The sequence below is a fragment of the Raphanus sativus genome, unplaced genomic scaffold (assembly GCF_000801105.2).
Source record: "Raphanus sativus cultivar WK10039 unplaced genomic scaffold, ASM80110v3 Scaffold0018, whole genome shotgun sequence".
In the NCBI taxonomy this organism is placed as follows: domain Eukaryota; kingdom Viridiplantae; phylum Streptophyta; class Magnoliopsida; order Brassicales; family Brassicaceae; genus Raphanus; species Raphanus sativus.
In genome coordinates, this window is record NW_026615344.1 from 18,194 (window position 1) to 43,517 (window position 25,324).

At 34.0% G+C, this 25,324-nt stretch overlaps 1 protein-coding gene, 1 long non-coding RNA gene and 2 pseudogenes across 2 annotated transcripts; 2 read left to right on the plus strand and 2 right to left on the minus strand.

Annotated features, from left to right (window-relative positions):
• Positions 1-1,172: 1,172 nt before the first annotated feature.
• On the plus strand, positions 1,173-8,038 carry LOC108832983 (pectinesterase/pectinesterase inhibitor 3). The gene is made up of 3 exons (XM_018606435.2): positions 1,173-1,806; positions 4,516-4,999; positions 7,263-8,038. Exons 1-3 carry the CDS (start codon positions 1,204-1,206, stop codon positions 7,952-7,954), a joined length of 1,779 nt encoding a protein of 592 aa, XP_018461937.1. The 5' UTR covers positions 1,173-1,203; the 3' UTR covers positions 7,955-8,038.
• Positions 8,039-11,731: 3,693 nt separating this feature from the next.
• Positions 11,732-12,476, minus strand: LOC130500715 (uncharacterized). The gene is made up of 3 exons (XR_008939276.1): positions 12,211-12,476; positions 11,945-12,013; positions 11,732-11,805 (listed from the first exon to the last, which is right to left on the minus strand). It is a non-coding gene; the product is annotated as an uncharacterized LOC130500715 (long non-coding RNA).
• A 3,804-nt stretch (positions 12,477-16,280) lies between these two features.
• Positions 16,281-18,640, plus strand: LOC130500714 (pectinesterase 1-like; annotated as a pseudogene).
• Positions 18,641-19,776: 1,136 nt separating this feature from the next.
• Positions 19,777-25,324, minus strand: part of LOC130500716 (1-phosphatidylinositol-3-phosphate 5-kinase FAB1B-like) — a 5,944-nt pseudogene continuing 396 nt past the window's right edge.

Here is a 25,324-nt window from a genome sequence, read left to right on the forward strand (position 1 = left end):
GTTTGACTTAGAACCACTATGTTCAACATACATTTCTTCGTTGCTTGATCCCGTTTGAAATTTTGAAAGTTTTCTAATTATCCAATTTGTACAATTTAATAATTTCCACTTTCTATCGTATTTGTCCTTCATAATTTATATATAAATCTATTACATATTAAGAAAAATTACACAAGTACAAACACTTAAAACTCCAAACTAAAAGCATGATGAAACACATTTTGTAGTTTAAAAAAAAATTATATATTGTTACAAATCTGAACTTATTGCAAATCCATTTGACTAATCTATAATAATCCACTTATTTTGATTTTGAAATCTGTATATTTGATTCTGAAGTATATTTGTTGATTTTAAAATCAATGGATTTATCAAAATTTCTAAATCCAAAATGTATTTCCAAATCCGCTAAAATAATAGATACAATAACCCCTACTTATTGTTCCTGGAATTATATTCTGTCAAATAAAAGCAAAAGGTTGGATATTTCTTTTGACGACATTAGTTTTCGATACAGCCTTTTTCCACCTAATTTTGATTGACTAATTTTAATAAAATTATTTGTAATTGTTTATCCAAATCCTATATATGTTTTGAACATGGAATTTATGTAAATTCATTAAAAATTAATTACACTCTTGTTATTCAGTCAACAATTTGTAAAGGATATCCGTTAGCAAACCCACTTCTCATCATAAGCTCCATCAATATCAATAAGCAGCGTCACTCAGTAAAGCTGTTTTTGTCAACTCCTAAAGGCAGTATCAAACTAACCAAAAGAAGTATCAAGAATCAATGGATGTGAACACAAAATATAATATATGCAGTTTTTTTCTAAACATATAATATATGCAGTTTAACAACAACAAAAATGAGGCTAGGCGAAAGTGGTGACAGTCCATCACTAGTAAGTAGTAACTTGTAAGCAAAACAGCGAACGTTACGGTTGAACTTGTTTTAATTTGGGAAACAGAACAATAGTACATCTTTGAAATTCGAATAATCGAAATTATATTCTTTTACCAAAAAATAATCTTATCTTCCATAGTGCCTTGATAACATGTTTCATTTTACTATAAGTCTATAACCCCACTCAAATAATAGAGTCGAGATATAAATCCATTAATAAATATCGTGTCTGATATCAATATAAACACCTACTCTTCACTAGCACATTCACCACTCACTCATCAGTGTCAAGAAATGGCATTATCTATCAAAGAACTCTTTTCCAAATATAATTTTAGAAGAAGTAAAAAACTTGTTTTACTTTCTGCCGCCGTAGCCTTGCTCCTCGTAACCGCCGTGGTTGGAATCGCCGTGGGAGCTTCGAAAACCAACGAAAAGGGAAAACGAACTCTATCTCCGTCATCTCACGCCGTGTTAACATTCGCATGCAGCTCCACGCGTTACCCTGAGCTCTGCATCTCCGCAGTATCCACCTCCGGAGGCGTCAAGCTTACGTCGCAGAAAGACGTCATCGAGGCTTCGCTTAACCTCACGACAACTGCCGTGGAACACAACTACTTCACGGTGAAGAAGCTGATCAAGAATAGGAAAGGACTAACTACTCGCGAGAAGACGGCACTTCATGACTGTTTGGAGACTATTGATGAGACGCTTGATGAGCTTCACGAGGCGGTGGAAGATCTCCATTTGTATCCTAACAAGAAGCCTCTCCGGGAACACGCCGGCGATCTCAAAACCCTACTTAGCTCCGCCATTACCAACCAGGAGACTTGTCTAGACGGCTTTTCTCATGACAGGGCTGACAAGAAAGTCCGCAAGGCCTTGTTGAAGGGTCTGGTACGTAAAAGACATTATTTATTTACCCGTAACGGCTCATGTTATTTAAATATCTATCTTATTAACATAACATTGAATATCTAATATATATATTTTGTATTGTTGATTTGTGTTTTTATTAACTTTTAATATAATCCTCAAATTTCTTAATATATAAATTATTCATCATCTATGTAACTATATAACTGATCCAACACATGTGATAAAAATTACAAAAAGTGGTTCTACTATATAGAGAATTGAAACATTGACCTTTTATTTAAAAAAAAGGAAAATTCCATAAAAATACCCGAACTAAATTTTGTTAAGTTTTTTAATACCCAAACTTTTTCACTATCCAGTTTAATACATCAACTAATTATTTTGCTCATTTTAATACCCAAACTTTTAACATTGTACCTACTTTAATACCTAAACTTTATTTATTTAAATAAAAATACTAATAAGTTTCAAACAAAACTTAATAAAATCTCAAAAGTCTAAGAAAAAATATTAAAAATTCTAATTTTATTTTAAGATTTAGAAAAGAAGGTAGATAAACATGGAAAATTTATTTTTTCAAAAAATAAATGAATTTGAATAATAAAAATAAATTTCGTTTTGTATTTCAGAAAAAAATAAATACAATATTTAAAACTTAGAAATTTTATTACAAAATTTAATATTTTACACTATTTAGTTATTTTTATTTCTCAGACACCAAAAAATTAGAATTTTCTGAGTTTATTTTGTAAATTTTAGAGATTTTTAAAATTTTATTTGAAACTTATTAGTATTTTTATTAAAATAAATAAAGTTCGGGTATTAAACTGGGCACAATTTTAAAAGTTTGGATATTAAAATAAACAAAATAATTAGTTGAGGTATTAAATTGGGTAGTGAAAAAGTTTGGGTATTAAAAAGCTTAACAAAATTTAGTTCGGGTATTTTTATGGAATTTTCCCTAAAAAAATATACACGAAAGGACAACCAAATTTGTAAAAATTGTACTAAAATCTTTAAAACTCTCAACATTAATCATAGACGATTGAGTTATCATAATATAGTGACGAAATATATTATTTACTTTAGCAAACAAAGTAGTACAAGTTGTGCCCTTCAAAATTTTATATATATCATAAAAACTAAGATCTGCCCAGTCAGATCTAGTATTATTTAAAGATATAGTCAGCGGGAAAACGGTCATTTCATACCCAACATATCGCGATATGTTCAATTTATACCTGACTTATATGGTCGTGCTAAAACATACCTGAATTTATATGATCGTGTCAAAACATACCTAACTTATAATTTTTTGGCAAAATCATACACCAGTCGCCACATCACATGCCATATCATCTATTTTTGTTCGTGTGGATGTAACGTCAGCTAATTTTACTCACGAATATGCCATATGTATAATTTTAAAGAAAAAACTAAATAATTTTGTTATAAAAATATTTTTTTTTAAATGTAAAATTTATAATTTTAATATTTAGTAAAATTAACAAAAGTTAATTAATTAGTTAAATTTTAATCTTATATAAAAGATATATTTCTGATCCTATCAAAAATCGTCTTTATAAGAGTTATTTATGTATTGTAATGATTCAAATGCAATGTTAGTGTCGAGGACGTGTTACTCTTGATTAATGGTTTTGTTAATCTATTTTTTAAATGTAAATATCCATGATTAATAAAATGTAAGAAATTTATTTTTACACTTGATTAATAAAGTGTAACATAATTTATTTTTACGCTTTATTAATCATTGGTATGTTATTACATTTAAAAAATTAGATTAAATGTAAATAACATACTCATGATTAATAAAGCGTAATATGATTCATTTTTATGTTTTATTAATTATGAGTATATTATTTATATTTAAAATTTTAGATTAACACAACCATGATTAATCAAGGGTAACATGTCTGTAACACTAGCATTAGTTTTGAATCATTGAAATAAATATATAACTCTTATAAAGACGATTTTTTATATGATCAGAATATTTACGAATATATCTTTTATATAAGATTAAAATTTAATTAAATTATGTTTTGTTAATTTTACTAAATAATAAAAAATTATAAAATTTTACATTTTCTAAAAGTTATTTTTATAAGAAAATTATTTAGTTTTAAAATTTTTTTATACACATGACATATTCGTCAGTAAAATTAGCTGACATTGCATCCACACGAACAAAAGTAGATGACATGGCAGCTGATGTGGCGACTGGTGTATGATTTTGCCGAAAAATTATAAATTGGATATATTTTAGCACGATCATATAAGTTCAGGTATGTTTTGGCACGACCATATAAATCGGGTATGAATTAAACATATTATAATATGTTGGGTATGAAATGGCCGTTTTCCCTATAGTCAGCATTGAAAAAGTCTATACAACTGCAAATGTCGATGAAATGCATTTGTTTTGGTTTGCTAAATTTATGGAATCTTAAATGGCTTTACTCGTGGGGTTACTGATTGGGTTTTTTTTAATGAATATACATATAGTGCCAAAAACTTATAGATGGGTAACATTAATATCCCATTACATCACTTTAACATTTTTATATTTTTCAGTATTTATTTTGGTACAGTGAAATGTTGTTAGTTAATGTTGGTCTCATTGTATGAATTGCTATTATTGGAGAAGAGACATTTAAATCTATAAACTTGTCGATAACGCGATTGTTTCTAAATACTTATGTGTAGATGCACGTAGAGCACATGTGCAGCAATGCACTAGCAATGATCAAGAACATGACTGATACCGATATAGCCAATTTCGAGCCAAAAGCTAAAGTCACCTCAAACAACCGTAAACTCAAGGAGGAGGAGACTACGGTGGCCGCAGATATTGCTAGCGTCGGAGAGTTAGACGCGGAGGGGTGGCCGACTTGGTTATCCGCAGGAGATAGGAGGCTTCTTCAAGGGTCTACAGTGGAAGCCGATGCTACCGTGGCGGCTGATGGTAGCGGTACATTCACAAGTGTGGCAGCTGCGGTTGCCGCGGCCCCGGAGAATAGTAATAAGAGGTATGTAATACATATAAAAGCCGGAGTTTATAGAGAGAATGTGGATGTGGCCAAGAAGAAAAAGAATATAATGTTTATGGGAGATGGTCGGACAAAAACTATTATTACCGCAAGTAGAAACGTCGTCGACGGTAGCAGCACCTTCGACTCCGCCACCGTTGGTAAGCAATTTTAGTTATTAGTTTTTTTTTTTCTTTTGGCTCAACTACAACTTTCATTAACCAACTTTGTGAATACAAGATTTTAACCTCTAGAGATTTAGTTATTAGTTTTCTAGATAGATTACAACAGTAATTTGTTGCTCAAAAAAAAAGATTACAATAGTATTTTGTTAATTTTACACGATGCGACATTTGTTGTGGTGGAGAAATATGCTGGGTTGAAATAGGGGTGAATGTTCGATATCCGTTCAGATTCAGATTGAGTATTTTGGATTTTTGGGTATTTCGGTATATAGATGTAAAACTCGTTCGGTATTTCTAAACTTCGGGTCGAGTTCGGATATTTTTGGTTCGGATACGATTATTTTAGGTTTGGTTCAGATATTTAGATTTTGAAAAAATAAACTATTTTCAAATTTCTTGTATTTAAAAATATACATTTAACTTAAATGATTTTTTAATTTTTAATAGATTAAATGATTAATCTAAAAACTTATTGTATTGAAATTTTGGATATAGTTTTTCTTAATGCACGAAACAAAAGATTTGACATGTTTCAAGTGAGTATTAATCCATAATTTTATGTATATTATCTGATTTTAAACTATGTGTAGCATCAATATAAATATTTCGAATAAAATGAGAGAACTAAATTAGAAATATAAGAATATATATATTCAGTTATCTTTAGATATCTATTCGGGTTTGAATATTACTCATTCGATTTCTAATATCTAATTTCTCCTAACTCAATATACATTCGATATTATGTTACTTTGGTTCGAATTTTTATATTGGGTTTGGATGCGGCTTAAGATATCGGATAAAGTGCATATGCCTATGTTGAAAATAGACACATGTAGATTTTAGGGCATGGGAAATTGAAAATTCAGTTTTAAAAAAAAACAATAAAGAAAAATGAAAAAGTAAGAGAAAAACCGATAATCGGTTCTTCATTAACTAATAATTTTTAAATTGTAAAAATATTTTGGTTTTTTTAGCCTCATGATGCTATAAAATATCTCTAACTCATTGATATTTTCACTTCTATGATAACATTTAAAACTGAAATTGTTCCATCATACTTTTATTTTTTTCTCTATAATAAATAGCACTATTTTTTTCTATAAATAAAGAAGGAAATAGTGATTCTCTATTTTTCACTATTGCTTTTTTATGAAGATACATTTGAGCAAATTCCAATTTTGTTATATAATTTTTCTATTTGAAAGATAAAAATATCAAAATACATCGGAGATGTCTTGGTTATATTATCCACTACAACATATAATTTCATACCCAGCATAGTACCGAGATAAAATTAAATGTGAATTTGAACTACCATCACCAAACAAACTGTTAGTTAGGTCTGAGAATCATGTGCAAGTCTCAATCCATCGGTTTTCTTGGCTTTATTTCATATGCTTTGCCAGGTCACGTTATGTGGATTGGGTTTATGGCTCCATCCACTCGTGAAGAGAGCCTTTACTTTGATAACCTCTTCTCTTTGCCACCTTTGTTTTTCTACTCTTGTTTCATTGCTCTTGACTTTTCAATCCGATCTTGTCCATTGTTTTACATTTGTCACATCATTCATAGAGTGTCAGTACACTTAATGCAAGTACCTAAAATCCCCAAATAATATCCTTTTTAATTTAATGCACAAATCAGTTTCAATAAAAAAATCCCAAAATAATAAGATAATATAACAATATTAAAATAATATATATCTGTAAAATATTTAAATTGTTTGAATATTTCAAAAGTTAAGAAATTTTATAAAAATATATCAAGTTTAAATTGCCTTGAGTCTCTCAAAAAGTTCAGAAACGCTTGCAGAAGTACTTTTTTTAAGCAATGCAGAAGTACTTCAAATGTCTCATTTGATATATTTTACAAAAATTTCTCAAGTTTTAAGATATTCAAAAAATTTAAATCATGTTATTTTCTTTTTTTGACAAAAATGTTATTTTTAGTAACACAAATAATAATAATGTTATGGATATTTAAATAATGTTTTTTTTTAAATAATGTTATTTACATCTTAATTTTTAACTGATGTTTTCTATGGATACTTGCACTAATGGCACTTATGATATACACTCAAGTCTGCATGACCTTTTTTATATTCTAAAATATTTTATAAGAAAATAAAAGCGTATATCCGTTAAACTAAAGTGAGATTCCCGCTAAACAAGCATGCGTCTTTTCTAAAGCTAATGATATCGCTAAACTAATTGATGTTTTCTTTTATGGAACCTAGCTGCCGTCGGTGAAAGATTTTTAGCGCGTGACATCACTTTCCAAAACACAGCAGGGCCGTCGAAGGAACAAGCGGTGGCTCTACGTGTCGGTTCTGACTTCTCCGCTTTCTACCAATGCGACATGCTAGCTTACCAAGACACCCTCTACGTCCACTCTAACCGTCAGTTCTTCGTCAACTGTTTCATTGCCGGAAGTGTCGACTTCATATTTGGAAACGCTGCCGTTGTTTTCCAAGACTGCGATATCCACGCCCGTCGACCAAACTCAGGACAGAAAAACATGGTCACTGCCCAAGGACGGACTGATCCTAACCAAAACACCGGAATAGTTATCCAGAATTGTCGGATTGGTGCCACGTCAGATTTACTGTCTGTGAAAAATAATTTTCCGACGTATCTTGGTCGGCCGTGGAAGGAGTATTCGCACACGGTGATAATGCAGTCGGATATCTCTGACGTGATCCGACCAGAAGGGTGGTTCGAATGGGACAAAACTTTCGCATTGGACACTCTGACATACAGAGAGTATGTGAACACGGGAGCAGGAGCTGGAACTCGAGATAGAGTGAAGTGGAAAGGCTTTAAGGTAATAACAAATGCTGCTGAAGCTGAGCCATATACGGCCGGTCAGTTTATTGGTGGTGGAAGCTGGTTAACTTCGACCGGTTTCCCTTTCTCGCTTGGTCTTTGAGATGTTATTGTTGTTTATTCCTACATGTTGTTGTTGGTCGAATAATTATTGATTTAATAAATAAATCATAATGTTGTTTGTTTCCTTGCGTTATGTATTCTTCAATTTTGTCTAGGACTCTAGATCGTAGTATTGGAAACGAGATAAGAGAATGGGAAATTTTGGGCCTTCAGAATATGGAATTGTGAGATAAGAGATGTTGCATGTTAACCATGTGTTAGTGGCCGAACGGTAACGGTCGTCCTGCAAAGTCCACCATTCAAGGGGACGCGGGTACGAATGTCGGCCATATCGAATGTCACAGCATGGCCACGGAGTGCTTTACGCCACTTAAAGGTATCAGCAAAGGCTGGCTCCGGGCCTAGGGTGATTACGGGCCTTCGGGCCTTGAACATCCTAGTTTAAAAAAAAAAAAAAAAAAAAAAAGAGATGTTGCATGTTGATAATGGTGATGATTTATGTTCGTGATTTAAAAAAAAACATGTACGTGTTCTCTTATAACTTTTTCTCTCGGGACAAATCTCTTAAAACTTTCACTTTTTTGTTGTCAACGAAACTTTTATGAGAAATTAGGTTCTATATACACCAAAAAAACCAATATTTGCAAAATACCCTAACACTGATTTTGACACTCTTGATATTTTTATAATACAGAAGTGCCTCTGCCCAAACTATCTCATTTACCTTCTCTCTCTTGTCTCTTACACTGATTTTGACACTCTTGATATTTTTATAATACAGAAGTGCCTCTGCCCAAACTATCTCATTTACCTTCTCTCTCTTATCTCTTCCTATTATTTTCTTGCCCATCTTTTTTTCTCTCTTTTTTGTATTTCCGTAAGATCACTAAACACATTCTTTCCTATTAATTTACAAATATTTTTTCCTTGTCTTTTCTATTTTCAAAGATGTGAATCAGTCACAGGTACATATATTTCGATTATTATAGAGTATGAATCTGCAAAGTATTTTTCTCACTTGAGTTCTTCTAATCCAATCTCTCTCTCTTTTTTTACTCAATCTCAACCATAATATGAATGTTCTAAGCGATTCTGTTATCTATACATGTCAGATCTCTTCGATTCACGCACTGGTAAAAGCACATAGTCGTATTGATTGGCTGTATAATAAAAGAATAGTGAGTTTTTCCAACATTGATGAAACCTGAATTTTATATTTTTAGTTATAAGTGTTTGTAGTCGAGATTCATTAAGTTAACTGGTAGTTTTTTGATTAGATGCTACAAATCAAGTATTTACTTGTGAGCATATGCATGTTTGGTTAATTGTTATTAAACTAGTAGATGTCGACATTTTTCACAAATATATCATCATTAGTTGATAAATGTTTACTTAGCTGTTATAAAACAGCTTGATAGCCTTTTAAAATGGTTTGTAAAATGTTTAAAATAGTTTGTGTTTACTGATAAATAGTTTGTTAAATGCTATGAAATAAGTTAGTATATTAACAAGTCATATAACAGTTTACATTTTTATATAATATTTTGTTATTAACTGATACATATTTGGTTAATTGTTACAAAACTTGTTATCGTTTTTAATATTGGTTAGCAAAATGATTAAACTAGCTATTGTTAACTAATATATATTTTATTAGAAGTTACAAAGTATGTTATTGTGTTAACTAATTCATTATCTCTTCAACTAGTATAGTTTAGCGGGTAACAATTATTGTAGCATATATAATCTAACATTGTAGTATATATGGTAAATAATATATTAGATTTGAGTCATTATTTTTGTTCATATATTTTTCTATTGAACAAGTTATCAACTAACAATTTCTATAACATGTAATGTTACAGCTTAGCTTAAACTTACTTTATTAACATACTAATAATTTTTTTTTTATGTACTGTTTTTCTCTCTCCTCTTAACTAATTGCAGCTAAAGCCATAAAATCCTAAAACCAGCAATCCTTTTGGAATGTTTGGCTTTTTTGAATCTAATATTCACTTGCGGATGCACCAAAATTGACGTTATTGATGTTACGATGACGAAGATGTAATATCGAAAAAATAGAGTTGGTGATGATTTGGAGATTGAAGAAGAAGATCAATTGATTTGGAAAAATCTTTAGTTTTAATAAATGTTGAAAAAAATAGAAGGAAAAATGATAAATGAGAGATATTTGAATTTGGGCAAGAAAGAGAAACAAGATTGAAAATTTCAGGTAGGGGCAAAACGGGAAAAATGAACACAAATGTCTACAGTGGAAATGAGTTTTTTATGGTTTAGGGTAGTTTCCCAATTTCAGTGTGATTTGGGTATATTTATCCACTTGTCTCAACTTTTATTCTTCATATATTTGTTTATCTTCATAATGTCATTATACAGTGTTCTATAAAACAGATGAAACTATCTTGCTATACATGCATCAATACTATTAAAACAGAAGGCCCTTTTTCGAGGTGCCCTCCTGTTTCAGTATTATTTACCATTCTATACCACTAGCTTTTTTATGCTATAATTTTTATTAAATGTTTTTGTTATTATTCTTTTATTTTAATTACAGATAACATCTCCTGATTTCGTATGATCTTTTTACGATTCTTTTGTTAATTAACCATGTACAATTATACTTTTAATATATCTTTGTTATCGTGCATATACAAACTAAGCGTTTTAAACCATCTTCAATTGCTATAATACTCTTTTTCATTGCTTAAACACTATATGCACGAAAAAAATATTGTACATATAAATTTAGATCATCAAGTTCCATCTACGATTCTTTGCAAACTTCAACATTACAACTATACATTATTCCATATCAATATTACAACCATTCATTCAAGCAAAAAAAAAATATTTCAACCGTTCATAGCTTCCACCACACATGATGCTCCACTGAAAATAATTAATATCTAAACATAACACTGTTCATATTCCTGTTTATATGGGATACCAACGAACCCCTAAATCCCAAATAATTTTTTAATTCATTAATTTATTTATTAATATTAAAAAGTGTTAATCATACAAATAACATCTCGGTTTAAAAGCAGCATCAATGGAATAAACATATATACAAAATATCCATATCTTGAGAAATTAACGGTATAGATTTCCTCTTCACTTATATATACAAAATATCCAAATCATTGTATTTTAAATATTTTCATATTCAATAATTAAAAAAATCTCAGTATACGTAATCAAAACCAAAAAAAAAATCGGCAACAAAACTAACTCATTTTGAGGAAGTGTAGATTTACATAACAATAGGGAATATACTAAAGCATAAATACCCGACCAATCATTATACTTGCAATCTTCAACATACCAATAAGAAAAAATCAAAACAAGAAATTGCTGAGATATTATTAACTCAAATATCTATTATAAAATACTGAAAATTGATTTTTCTATTAATTGAGAAAAATTGATTGTCAAGATATGTTATTTTACATAACTGACGGCCTATATTCTCTAACTATATTCAATAAGAAATCCTAAATCAAATATCTTTACTTTTCTTATATATACTACGTTTTAACCTCAAAGCAAGCACAATTTTCTCACAATGTATTCCAAGCCAAAAATGGTTTACCCTGATGAGATTAGGCCATGGAAGCTGCACTGGTTGATCGAAACCAAAGTGATTCACACCTGAAACCATCAAATGTCGGGTTTGGTGAGAGTTTGGGAATCGTACTAGCAGACAAAAGGTAACAAAACTGCAAGCTACTCATAAATATATTATTGTATGCAAACGACTCAAAACATGATTAATATTTCTGCTAATAAGTTTAGATGGTATTTAGTAAAACACTTAACTTCCAGCTGAATGGTTGTAGTCCATAGACTGGATGACATAATCTGTAATTCCTGAAAATGGTCACACTATAATGGTCAATGTGTGTGTTTTGAATACTTATAAAATACAATCTATATTATATATAGTAAATAATTGAACAAGGACAATTTAAAATATTTTAATTAAAAAATGAACTGTAATTATTTTTACCTTTATCAATGTTTATTAATATAGTCACTCTTCATTTGTAGAGATGTTTGTGGACTCCTATTGGCAGACCTAGCGATAAAAAAACAGTAAGAATAATTAGGGGAAAAGATTTTTAGAAGAAATTACTATGAAATTAAGAAACATTACTTTTATCCAAATTTAGTTTTATAAAAAATAAAATATTATGTATGTTACAATAAATTTAAAATAATCATGTATTGTACATGAATCTATAATTTTATAATTATTAATATTTAAAATTATACCTTTCGTATATTTGGGTCCAGATGAATTTGTACCCAATAAAATTTGAAGATGAAATTATTTACTTTGAAGTTATCGCAAGAAGTTTCCATCTCATTGGAATAAGAAAGAAAGTAATCCGATCCAACATGCAAAACAGATAAAAAGAAGAAAGGTTAGATCTGAGAAATGTTTATTCTGAGTACGAAATGTTCAAACATAACGAGCAAGCTATGTTAGATCAATAATATAAAGTATGGTACATTGGATTTACCTTTAAGGATAAGATTGAGTCATTCTGTCGGAGATTGCCATCTTCTTTTCTCTACCAAAGAGTTACCGAGGGTTGAGATCGAAAAATGAAGGATTGCTTTTGTCGGAATGTATCTGGAACAAAACAATCAAATATTAGACGGTTCATTTAATAAGTTATCGCCCATATTTTTAATAAACAAAATATCAAGATGCCCAAACACAAAAACCCTAACGTATATTATGATAAATAAAAGATGTGAATATTTTTCTAAAGAAAAAATAATTAATTTTATTAATTACTTAATTAAAATTATCTACATTTTTATACATATGATACCAAATAACTATTAAATACTAAACAAAAAAGGGATAACAGGTTTCGACATGAAATATTTACAAAATGCAAAACCCTATCAATACTATTAAAACAGCGGTATGACTGATTGATAAAATGTTGTGTCCACATTAAAAATATAGCTGCATCTATAACTGAATGACATTAAATATAACTGCATCTAAAATATAACTGAACAACATTAAATATAACTAAATATAACTGCATTTGAAAAACGTACGTAACCACTTTCTTTTTAAAAAAAACTTAACCACCTTCTTTTTAAAAAAAACTTAACCACCTTCTATAGCCATTTATAAACTCCTATTTTATGGGCTATGTATAAATCAACAAACAACAAATATCGAACTTATATTTGGTACATAAATATACTAAACTTAAATTTATGATCTACAAAGTATATTTTTGGAAGTAAATTTAAGATTACTAAAACTATTTAAGTTGATATTATTATGGAATTATTATTTATAAAAATATATACTCACAAAGAGAGCAGTTATAGTCAATATCGGACCTCACCAGTCATTCATACATAGTGTTCTTCGCTTAATTGTTACTCTAGACAGTGAAAATGACGGATTTTAGTTTAACAAGTTTTAAATAGGTTAATTGATTAAAATTATTTATTAAATGTGAATATACTTAAAGTTAGTGAATAACATATTAACCCATTTGTATATATATATATATATATTAACAAAATACTAGATTTTGATCCGTCCTTAAAGGACGGGTATTTTTTTTTACATTTAAAAAAAAAATTCATATTTGTGTTTCTAAATCATATTCGTGTTTTTTTGTTATCATATTTGTGTAAAATATTTTCTTAAATAATTAATAATAGGTTTTAATCTATTGTATTAAAATATGAACATGACCTATTGATATGAGATATCTTCATGATTCTTATCAAACCGGGATGAACCACGATCTAAGAAGCTTTATTTGGAACCATTAATCAGTGGAGAATAACCAGGAAGTTGAATAAATCTCATAAGTGTTGTGAGCAAGAAGATATCCCACCTTCTATCCATATGATTCCAGATTAGCCTGTTCGGACATATGCCATTATCTTCATGATTCTTATCAAAACAGGATTAACCACGATCTAAGAAGCTTTATTTGGAACCACTAATCAGTGGAGAATAACCAGGAAGTTGAATAAATCTCATAGAAGTTGTGAGTAAGAAGATATCCCACTTTTTTTCCAGTAGTGTGGTCTAACTATTTTAATATAACTATTAAATTCTTTTAATAGTCATTTAATAAAAATATAATACAAAGAAAAACACAAATATAACTAAAAACACATATATAAAAATTAATTTTCTAAAACATAAAACAAAAAATATATCAATCCTTAATTAAAAAAATTTAAAATGTAAAACAAAAAATAAACATACCCTTTTAAAGGCGGGTCAGAATTTAATAATTGTATTAAAATAATTTGACTACATTTATATCAATAGTCATGTTGTTTTTTTAATAGAATAGCTATTAAAAATTATTTTCTTAAGACATTTTTCAAAAAAAAAAATTGAGTTTTCGGTGCGGGTTAGATTTGATATTGGTTGTTGGATATAACACTTTAAAACTGTTCGACTATATAGGTCAAGTCTAATAGAGTACGAAACTTTGATTTTCGAGTCGATTCTGAATCGGGGTTTTAGGTACAAAATATTCTTGACTAATTATATTAGGAAACTATTATAAATATAATATGTTGCAAACTTTAAGAATAAAGTTTAAAATAATCTCTATTATGCATATAGCACAAATGTATAGTTATACAATTTGGCATATTTAATATATTTACCAAACTTTACTAAATTAAATTAATATTAAACGTAAATATGATTAAAAATAACACAAATATAAAAATTAATTTTTTAAAAAAGGTAAAACAAAAAATATACCCGCCCTCTCGAAGGGCGGGTCAGAATCTAGTACTATATTATAAAGTACCGATTCCAGTGATCCCAAAACCTCCTATATACCTGCCTCGGCATCTTTAAGCATTTGCAAAATTAATGATTTTTCATGACGGAAGATATAAATTCCATCTTTTTAGCAACGAGATATAAATACCAGTAAGTGTGAATTTACTTAATTTATTTCGTATTTTGAGTGGATCATCGAATGCTAGCATAGACATTAGAGTCTAGAACCTGTTTAATAGTCAATTAACAAAACTTGTTAGTAGTCCGACTCATGGTCATGGATTTGTTGGTTACCCGATTCGTTTAAATGAGTCAAGCCTTCAGGACCTGAGAGAAGACACTAATTTGTCAATAACAAAAAAAGAGGCAAAATTAGTTTTTTAGAGAGATGGGAAGAAAAAAGAAGTAGAGAGAGATAGGAAGAAAAAAGAAGAAGAGAGAGGCAAGGGTTATTTAGTTAATGAGTTTTGGATTTTTAGGGTTAATGGGTGCAATTTCCCTAATTACATTCGAACTCGCTTTCTGATGATTAAGCCTCATTTTTCTGGCATCATTCTGTTTGTTTCCATCTCTTATCAAACAGCTGTTTGTTTCCAATTTTATGGAGAATATCCGTAATAACAACTTTTATAATTCATATATTGACTTTCTAAACCATGAAATCACACATTCGAATCGCAGACAAAATGCACCCTCCAATAAAGGAAAATTGAATCATGTAGAGGACAAATTAACCAATCAACCTCCCTACAACTAAATATTCTTTGAACACGATATTTCAGTAAATGGTATATATATATAGAAGTCAGACAGCAAAACTTGTGTAGTATAATGCAAGAAGCTGATCCCAAAATTAATGTAAAATCAACACAATATCTCATTAACTATATACTATTCAGTTATTATCCCAAACATTTAAAGTTTCCATATAGTAAAAATACTAAAATGAGTAAGACTTAATAACAAATATTAGACTAGATCCTTAAATAAAATCATGACATAAACACAATCATTCATTAAAATGTTCAATAAAAAAAGCAAAATATTGTGAAGACATTTCCCCAATGAAATCCAAATCACATGATAAATAACCACAAATAATCAATAGACATCGATAAAGAAACAGAAATAGGTCATTAGACTTTGAAGTATGAAAAACTTGTTTTAATTGAGCATTCAATTCAATATTAGAACCTTTCTCATACAATAATACCGATCGACCAATATGGTACATATGTTCTACATAGTACATTGACCTTTCTCCTATTCTGCCAGCTTTGGTTGAATATTTTGCATTCAATATACAATATTCAATAAGGATATGGTACATAACGAAGAAGGAAACTATCTAACGAAGATAGATTAGAATTAATTAGTGACAGCATACCATGAATCATCATTTCCTTAAAAAGAATTTGCGTGTAGAGTAAAAAGAAATATTCACATTCAACTACTAATATAAAGCCGCATGATCACTTAGTCAAAAGCAAAACCTCTTGTGGTTCGATTAAACACACACAAAAAGAAAAAATCCAAACCCCTAGAAACGTTTGATATTGGCTTATATGGATAGTCCAAAATCAGCCAAAGGATATTTCAACGTAGATGATGAAGCTCAAGAAAGAGCCTACAAGATAAAGACGTTCAAACGTTGGCTTCTTGTGGCAGCCTCCGTCCTGGTTCTGCTCGGGGTTATCATCGGCGCGTCGGTCTCCGTCGCTCGTAGCAAGAGAAACTATCCACATGGTTCGCCACCTAGCTCAACTCCTGAACTGACTCCAGCTGCTTCGCTCAAGAACGTGTGCAGCGTCACTCGGTTCCCTGATGCTTGTGTCTCAAGCATCTCGAAGATTCCATCATCCAACACGACGGATCCGGTGGTTCTCTTCAGGCTTTCCCTGAAAGTGGTGGCCGACGAGCTCGCATCCATCTCCGACTTGCCGAGGAAGCTAGCCGAAGAGACGGACGATGAAGGCATCAATCAGCCCTTGATGTTTGTGGAGAGATGCTAGACGTGGCGATGGATAGTGTCAACGATACTGTTTCCGCTATGGAGGTTGGAGGCGGTACTAATAACATCTTGAGCTCTGGTAAGATCGACGATCTCAAGACGTGGCTCACCGCCGCCACGACATACTACGAGACGTGTTTCGACACCCTCGCCGAGATCAGCCCTAACCAGTCAGTGCACAAGACTGCCATAGTCTCGCAGAACCTTACCTCCGCCATGAGGAACTCCACCGAGTACACCAGCAACAGCCTATCCATCGTGGCTAAGATCCTCTCTACCTTGAGCGACTTTGGGGTCCCAATTCACAGGAGACGAAGGCTACTAACTTCGAACTCGTTACCAGTTTGGGTGCCCTAGGGTGCGGAGGTTGCTTTCGGCGAAGAGTGTAACGCCCGACGTTACGGTGGCGGCGGATGGCTCCGGTGACGTGTGGACGGTTAATGAGGCGGTGGCGAAGATCCCTAGGAAGTCGAACGCAACGTTCGTAATATACGTGAAAGCTGGTACGTATGTGGAGAATGTTGTTATGGATAAGAGTATGTGGAACGTTATGATCTACGGTGACGGTAAGTCAAAGTCGATTATTTCCGGCAGCAAGAACTTCGGCGTCATGGGATCAAAACCTTACATACGGCTACGTTAGGTAACTACTCCCTCTTTACTTATACTACTCTCTCCTTACAGTAAGATACTGCATTGGTTTTAGGTCAAATTGTTGTTTTTAGACGCTTGTTATTCTAGTAGCTCCAGTAAAAATTCATTAGTTTCGCATCTTAACCGAACCAACTGAATCCATGTATAATGTCTCAAACCAAATCTTAGGCTTTTCATTTTGCTAAATTTTATCTTAGTATCAGTTATACTTGATTTGTGTTTCTGAACCACATTAGAACCGAACCAAACTGACTCAAACCAAACCAGGGTTTAAGACTTGTTTTGAAAATTTAGATATTGGAAACTCCCTTTATAATATAAAATGTTTTTCGAAGGTTTTGAGTGCTTCAAAATGAAAAATTCTATGTTAAATTTAAATCTATTGAGAACATTTTAATTAGTTATATTTTACACTCTTTTTATAATTTGGATGAATTATTTTGTTTTATTTGACATTTTAGAGTAACATAAATTTACATTATGAAACAAATAGAGTATATTTTTTTTGCTACTTGACCAAGTACTTGTTTACGATTTCACTCATCTCCATGCAGGTGTTCTAGGGAAAGGCTTCATGATGAAGGACATGGGAATCATAAACACCGCCGGACCAGAAAAATCCCAGGCCGTGGCGTTCCTTTCAGAATCCGACCAGTCAGTCTACTACCAATGCTCATTCGAGGGTTACCAAGACACTCTCTACCCTCACACCATGCGTCAAATTATACCGTGACTGCGACGTCACCGGAACAGTCGACTTCATATTCGGAAACGCCGCCGTTTGTCTTCCAGGGCTGCAACATCCGACCGCGTCAGCCGCTTCCTAAGCAGTACAACACCATCACCGCACAGGGCAGAAAGGGAGAGACCAGCACTCTGGCACCGTGATACAGGGATGCACTATCACACCCAACGGAAACGTAACCGCTGCGACTTATCTCGGCCGTCCGTGGAAGCAGTACTCTACCACGGTGTTTATGCAGTCGGAGATTGGATCGCTCGTGGGGCCCGCCGGGTGGATGAGGTGGGATGCGGGGGTTGACCCGCCGTCGACTATACTCTATGGAGAGTATGAGAATTGGGGTCCTGGAGCGGGTGTTAGCGAGAGAGTTAAATGGGCCGGCTACAAGCCCATTATGTCTGCTGCAGAGGCAGGGAGGTTCACAGTTGATGCCTTTATCAATGAGAACCATTGGTTACCTGCGACGGGAGTGCCTTATCAGCCAAGTTTCTATTAACAAACAAAAGTTTTGTTTTGTTTTTCATTATGTCGTAACCTTATTAAAGTGTTTTTTTTTGGGTCAAAATATTGTTTTATTTATGAATTTTATTTATGAAATTTATTGAGGAAGAGATTTTTGTTTGCCACTTTGTGGTCACCTCGGCGCAAAGTTAATCGATGTTTAATCCACTCTCATTTTATGTCGTAACCTTATTATTTCTTTGGATTTAGATTATTAAAGTCATGTTTTTTTTGGTCAAATTAAAGTGTTGTTTTATTTATGAGATTTATTGACGAAGAGATTAAAGTTTCATCTAAAAAAGAAGAGATTAAAGTCTCATCTAAAAAAGAAGAGATTAAAGTCTCATCTAAAAAAAGAAGAGATTTAAAGTCTCCAAAAAACAGTAAGATCAAACACTTTGATGCTTGAACAGAGGCAAGTTAAATTCAAGCAAGTCAGTTTCACAGTCTCAGCTGATTTATGTTTTGTTTGGGTCAGGTATGATAACGGGGACTGTGAAACTGATCCGATTCAAAGGAAGTCAAGGTATGATTGCTATTTGGATCAGACTATATTTTGCCAAATGGGTAATGATGAAAGTCCTCGTTGCCCCCCACAGAGTCCAATGGTAGCTCTTAGTCAAGGTATGATTACTTGCTAATCCTCAATTAATTATATCATCAGATTAGTCTTGTTTCAAGGCAGAGAGTTGGAGATTATGATCTTTTGCAAAAAAGTTATCAGGAATTGAGAGTTGCAGAGAAGGATGATGGTCAAAGACAGGATGAAACTAAAACATGAGCCAATGATGATCAAATGGAGCAGCTTTGACTTCCTTTAAATTTTTTTTTTCAATCAAAATCTGTTCTCTCTTCAAAATGGCTGTGAAAGAAATAGCCAATTTTGATTCTTCTTGTTTCTCTTTTGTAAGAACATAAGCGTGACTGTGTCCAGCATCAAGCATATAAGAAAAGAATCTCATATACACAAGAAAATGTCAATTCCTTTACAGTATAAAAATTGAAATAATCTCACACCTTTCTGATGAAAACTTAGACAATCTCCTAAAACTCTACAAGAGAGGAAAACAATGAAGGAAGAATAATAACCGAAGAATAGTGTGTTCCCAAATGCACAAAAACAATTTCTATACAAGACCCCAAAAAAAAGACACTGATATATATATTATGAGGATTCATGTATCACTCTGCTCGTGTACCGGCTTGAGAGGATTCTTCAGGTTGATCAGACCTGGAGTTATTAGCAATAACATTAGGCGGAGGACCATTGATCAGGAACCATGAGGAAGTAAGTCGTCATGGCCTTTCTGATCTTCTTTCTTGTATTGCTTTGGAGAGATAACTGTTGGTGCTTCATTCTTGGGTCCTCCTAAGATTCCTGTAAATTTCACCCAAGACTCTAGATGTTTGTCCCATGTGTACTGCCTCAAGAAGTCTATAATCCCGAGAACTAACTCGTTCTTTTCTTCATCTACGCCTACTAGCAACGAGTAATCCATCACATCACCCAACTGCAAACGCAAACACAATACATACGTTTATAAAATTTACAAAGAAAGTAAATGATTTGCATGAGAGTAAAACTCACTGCAAGAAAAGCAGTGTCGTTCCAGACAGCTCTTTCCAGCAATCGTTTTGCTTTGTTACCAACGAAGATGGGAGAGGTTGGCATTGCTTCAATCAAGTTTTGATCCAACAAGACTTTGTTGCTCCCACTAGCGTCAGGGTTGTATCGCGCCCGGGATGATCCTTTGAGGTCATTAAAGCCGCTTCACAGTTCTTCCAAAGAGGAGATTCTCCATAATCAGAACATCCATCTTTGTTTCTTTCCCGCTCTTAAGTTGCTTTGTTGCTACTGTTTACAGAAATACACACTCTCATCACGAGTGAATCAAACCTGACCAGTAAATCTCTCTCTCAAGTTAAGTACCTGATAGATTCCCAAGATTTTTGCCAGGCAAGTTGGACTTTTCGTGCTGATAGACTCGGATAAATATTTGAAGTAAGCAGGTGCGAACTTGATGAATGATTCCAGTTCTGTCTTTGGTGACTTGCTATGATGAAAACGATCGTCCAGGTTTTAGCAAAGAAGACATTGCTTTTCCACCTTGAGCTCCCCATTTTCTTACACCGGCTAAGAGACCTTATGTACTCGAGCTCCGAAGGGATACATATACCTCGCAACGCCTCAAACCGTTTGCATAGTAACAAGTAACTGTGTACTTCACTTTTCCAAGAGTGCCATCTTCTCCGTATGAGATTCGAGCATGTAAAGCTTTTGTATATGATAGAGGGTCCAGACTGCGAGATGAGGACATTGAAAGTATACTCTCATCCACTGATAGTGTGCTTCTGCTAGGGTCAAAAATGGTGTCATCAACTGGGCGAGGATATTCAGTTCAGAAGGATACGAAACTAGAGACTCCCCTCAACACAGAATTTGGCGTTGATTACTCAGTTGACGTCAAGGCATAGGCGATCATACTTGTGGGTTTCTCATCATACACCGGAACAACAATATCATTGATGCCAACGGGAAGAAGTAGCCTTGGTCCACTTGAAGCTCTGCTCTCTAAAGATGAAATATAGACAGGGCTATGCTCGCCAAATGTATCTAGCTTCTGAGAGCTAAGCAGAAATTCTTGTTGATGGAACGGTAGAAATTGAGGAATGGCACACCTAACCAGCTTACAGAATCATCTGAGTTCTCATAATCTTTACTAGGTAAAGCAGGTGAAACTGGATACGCCACCTTGAATTCGTTTTGCTGTTCTGGGAGATCTATTGGAGAGAAAGTTGAAGAATTTGACATGGAGGAAGGAGGAAGCACGATCTTAGTATTGGTTGGAATCTCCCCTGATGTTTGACGTTCGCCTATCCATGCTGCATCAAGAGTCGCTGATAGATTTTTTAACTATCTGGCCATCAGACTGTGTCCTGCGAACATCGAGTTTATTTTCCAGAGTATCAGAACTATCAGGTAAGGTCTTGCTAGGAGAATCTTCTCCACCATCTTCTTTTTCCGGATTCAAATCTAAATTTGTTTCCGCTTCCTTCTGAACCTTAGTGTCATTCATCAGTAGAACCAACATCAGGATTCTGATCAACCTCTGAGCCAGTAAGAAGAGAGTTGGTCCCAGCATTCATCTCGGGGAGGGTCTGGCTCTTAGCCAAAGGTGCTTTCTCATTTTCTTCTCTCTTTGTGTCATCACTACTCTCAATCTTAGACAAAGTTGATGCATTAATCAAGCGGTGATCCCACATATATGACTGAAAAATCAGCTGCCTGCGCATCCTGTACAGCTCAAGAATATCCACTCGAGGTTCCCCTTCCTTCACCTCTCTGTGAAACATCTTTTGCAAATTATCCTGAAAGAATGTAAGAAGGTTATAAAACGAACCTTTTGTCTTAAAATAGTAACTGTAGTGTATTGGTGGTATAAGAGAGAACAAATTTCTTTTGCATCCCTGAGTTCTATAACCTCTTTAATATGTGTAAAACATAATTTATCACCTCGAACTCTGCTTTCTCTCTTTGCAGCACTTCTTCGAGTTCGCCAATTCGACGCCTAAAACTTTTGCTGCAATTTGACTAATAGCATTTAATACTTCAGAAAACAGAAGCTCTGCTCTCTCTTACCACCTGATTAATTAGAAAGGAAGCGAAGTCAGTTAAAACGTGTTAGATTTCAAAACTGAGGAACACAGGTATCTAACCTCATCTGTCTCTCTCTGTATCCAGTCCTGATTATCATAGTTGAAATTAAGCACTGATGGTGGAAGGTAGACAGAATTAACATCTATAGTAGCGTAACGGAAGCAAGCAACCATGTTCCCAAATCTGCATAGGCACAACTTGTTAGAGCAAGGGAACATGCAAAATGTTTAATCAGATATGTTTCAACAATTTAGTCATCTTCCATCCCCAGGGGAATGAAATGCAAGAAGAAAAAGTAACCCGTAGAAGCGAAGACAGTCTCTATGGAGAGAATGGCCACAACATGCTACTCTACTGGCAGCTGCGTGATTTGAGAAACTGAGCTCCAGAAACTTCCCAACGATATCCCCACGCAGCATCAGACATCACCACTCGTAGAGTCGCTGGAGGAAAGCCGTCAGGTCGAGGGCATCTAAGGCATCTATGCCACATCCAAATCTTCCCCTCCTTTTCACCAGGTAAGAGATAATCTTGTAGCTTCTTAACAGATATTGTAAGGCTGCCTTGTCGATGAGTATAACAGTGGACGTGAGCTTCTGATGGCATCTCTCACATGAACGACACCTGTAACCCTGCGATTCAAGCATATATTTGGATTACCATATCATTATGTAAGCTGAAATAAAGAAGTCCACGAATTGTAAAACTTACCTGATCGAACAAATGATCTCTCAAGAACCGTCCCAAGGTTTATCGAAACTACCATAGTATTTTATCCGAAGAGATGAGACCTCTCACACACAGTTCCTTTTCCACACCGATCTGGACGATAGGGAAACCAGAATGCTCTGGTGATCAGAGGGTGCCGGAGGAAAATTCCTCTTTTTGAGATTGTGGTTCCTTTGGAATCTCACCGTTTTGTTGTTGGATGGTCGTAACCTCTGAACCATTGTCCTGGTTTTCTACTACAACGCTCGTACTACTTTGAGAACTCTGTGGCACAGCGCCTTGCCCTGATGAATGTAGGGAACTGTCCAACATGTCTGCTGCCTCAATTGTTGAGTTGCTTTGTCTGCTGGTGTGTCTGCCAGCGCAGATCTTTCAGAAACATTTGCGTTTCTTCCATCTTTCACATGGTCAGGCAAATTCAATGGAACATTATAGCGTGAAAATGTGAAACCCGGATTTACTTCTCTGGCAGCCTGCCAACCTGAACCATTAGGTATCAGAGGATTTATGTCCTTCTGGATGGATAGATTAGCAGTGGTCGAAAGCAACTCTGATGCTGGGACACTGTTTGCTCGCTGTGGTTCGGAACCAGTTAGCATTGTTGGAGATTTTTCATATGCGGAAACCATGAAACCTGGCACAGTAGATATCGAACGTTCAATGCTCATAGATTTATCTGGAAGAGCTACCGTAATTGGGGAGTTCAAGGGGAGATCTGGTGAGGCTCCTTCGTCAGCAAGAAACGATGTCTCCAGTGCCAAATGATAAGCTGCAAAAACTCCATACTGGACCACATGCTTCACTTTTTTCAGCTCTTCTTCATTAGCACCCCTCAGCAAATCTGAAGAAGAAAGAACACAAAAAAAAAACAAGAAGTAATGTTATCAAGCAATCAGATATAAGAAATCTGCTTCTAATACTTCTAATTTTAATGGCTGGGAGTGCTTACTGTAAAGCCTAATGGCCTTGGACAACCCTCAAAATACATCAACGTCTTCACTACTTTCTTTCAGCTTGACCAGCTGAACCATGTTCTTCAAGAAACCTATCCACACGAAAATTCTCACAGTGTAACCCAGCTTTTGAGAAGAGAGGTGGTCTACTGAAGGAATTATCTGAGCACCAGTGCAGCGAGCAATGCGATCTAAAAGTGGTCTCTTAATGTTTAGAACAAGAGATATGTCTTTGGCTAGAGATACTCTTGCGCAAATCGAGAAACTGATTTTTCGACTAGAAGTATGTTTGGACGTTTCAGCGTGAATCTTTTGCAACAGCCATCTTTAGATGATCCTTTTCCTGATAAATCCAAAATAAGTACAAGAAGAAAAGAGTTTAGGCATAAATACGCAAATTCCATATCTAACCACCAACGAAGAAGAAACAAAATATAACACCTGTTGCAACAAAGTATCAAAACTCGATAACTGTTTGAGACTCTTTGATACTCAAGCGCACCACCTAGAATCAATAGTCGAGCGTTCTCAATCTTCGCTCTCATTCTCCTATGAGCCACGTTTCTCTTGCAAACAACTCCTTTAACTACCATGCTGTAATATGATACACGGACTAAACTTTATAGGTATCCACAGATAACATAGTGAAAGATACATAGTGAATAAAATGAAGCACTATGAACTCAACACCAGTACATTGAAATTTAAGTTTGTGTTGCTTCTGTTACCTATCATGTCGGAACCCGGAAGCTAAGCACTTAACTTTGACATAGCCACCAGGATCCATTCCTCCACTTTTACTCATATCAGGCTTCAACAAGTTTAGCCGCCTCCCAAGAAAGAGAGGTGATAATCTCTAACCAGCTCTCTTTGCCCTCTTCGTCGGTCACAGGGATGTTCTCGGCTTGCCAATTGTGCAAGCAAAGCCTAAAGTGCCCATCAACCACATTCTTCATAGCCTTCTTATGCTCTTCACTTGTTCGATCCTCGCTACGAAATACTCTCCACTTCCAAAGCTAGCGGAAGGTCGTAAGTATCCCCACTCACCTGAGGCATCTCCTCTCTTATCTTCCTCATCATACAAAGGACTCTCTCTCTCATCTTCTTCGTTTTCTGGGTCCGGTGGAACCCACAAAAGTCCATTGTTCTCGAATCCACCGGTTTCCGCCACTTGGTCATCCGAAATATCTGGCGGAGAAGGAGCTTCACTTTCGTCACGACCATCATGCTCATCTTTCTTCTGGAACTGCTCTGCTTCTTCCCCAATCAAAGATTCAAGACAATGGTGAATGAGTGGAGAGCCGCTTAAACTTTTCTGGTCAGAGGTTTCGCCACTAAG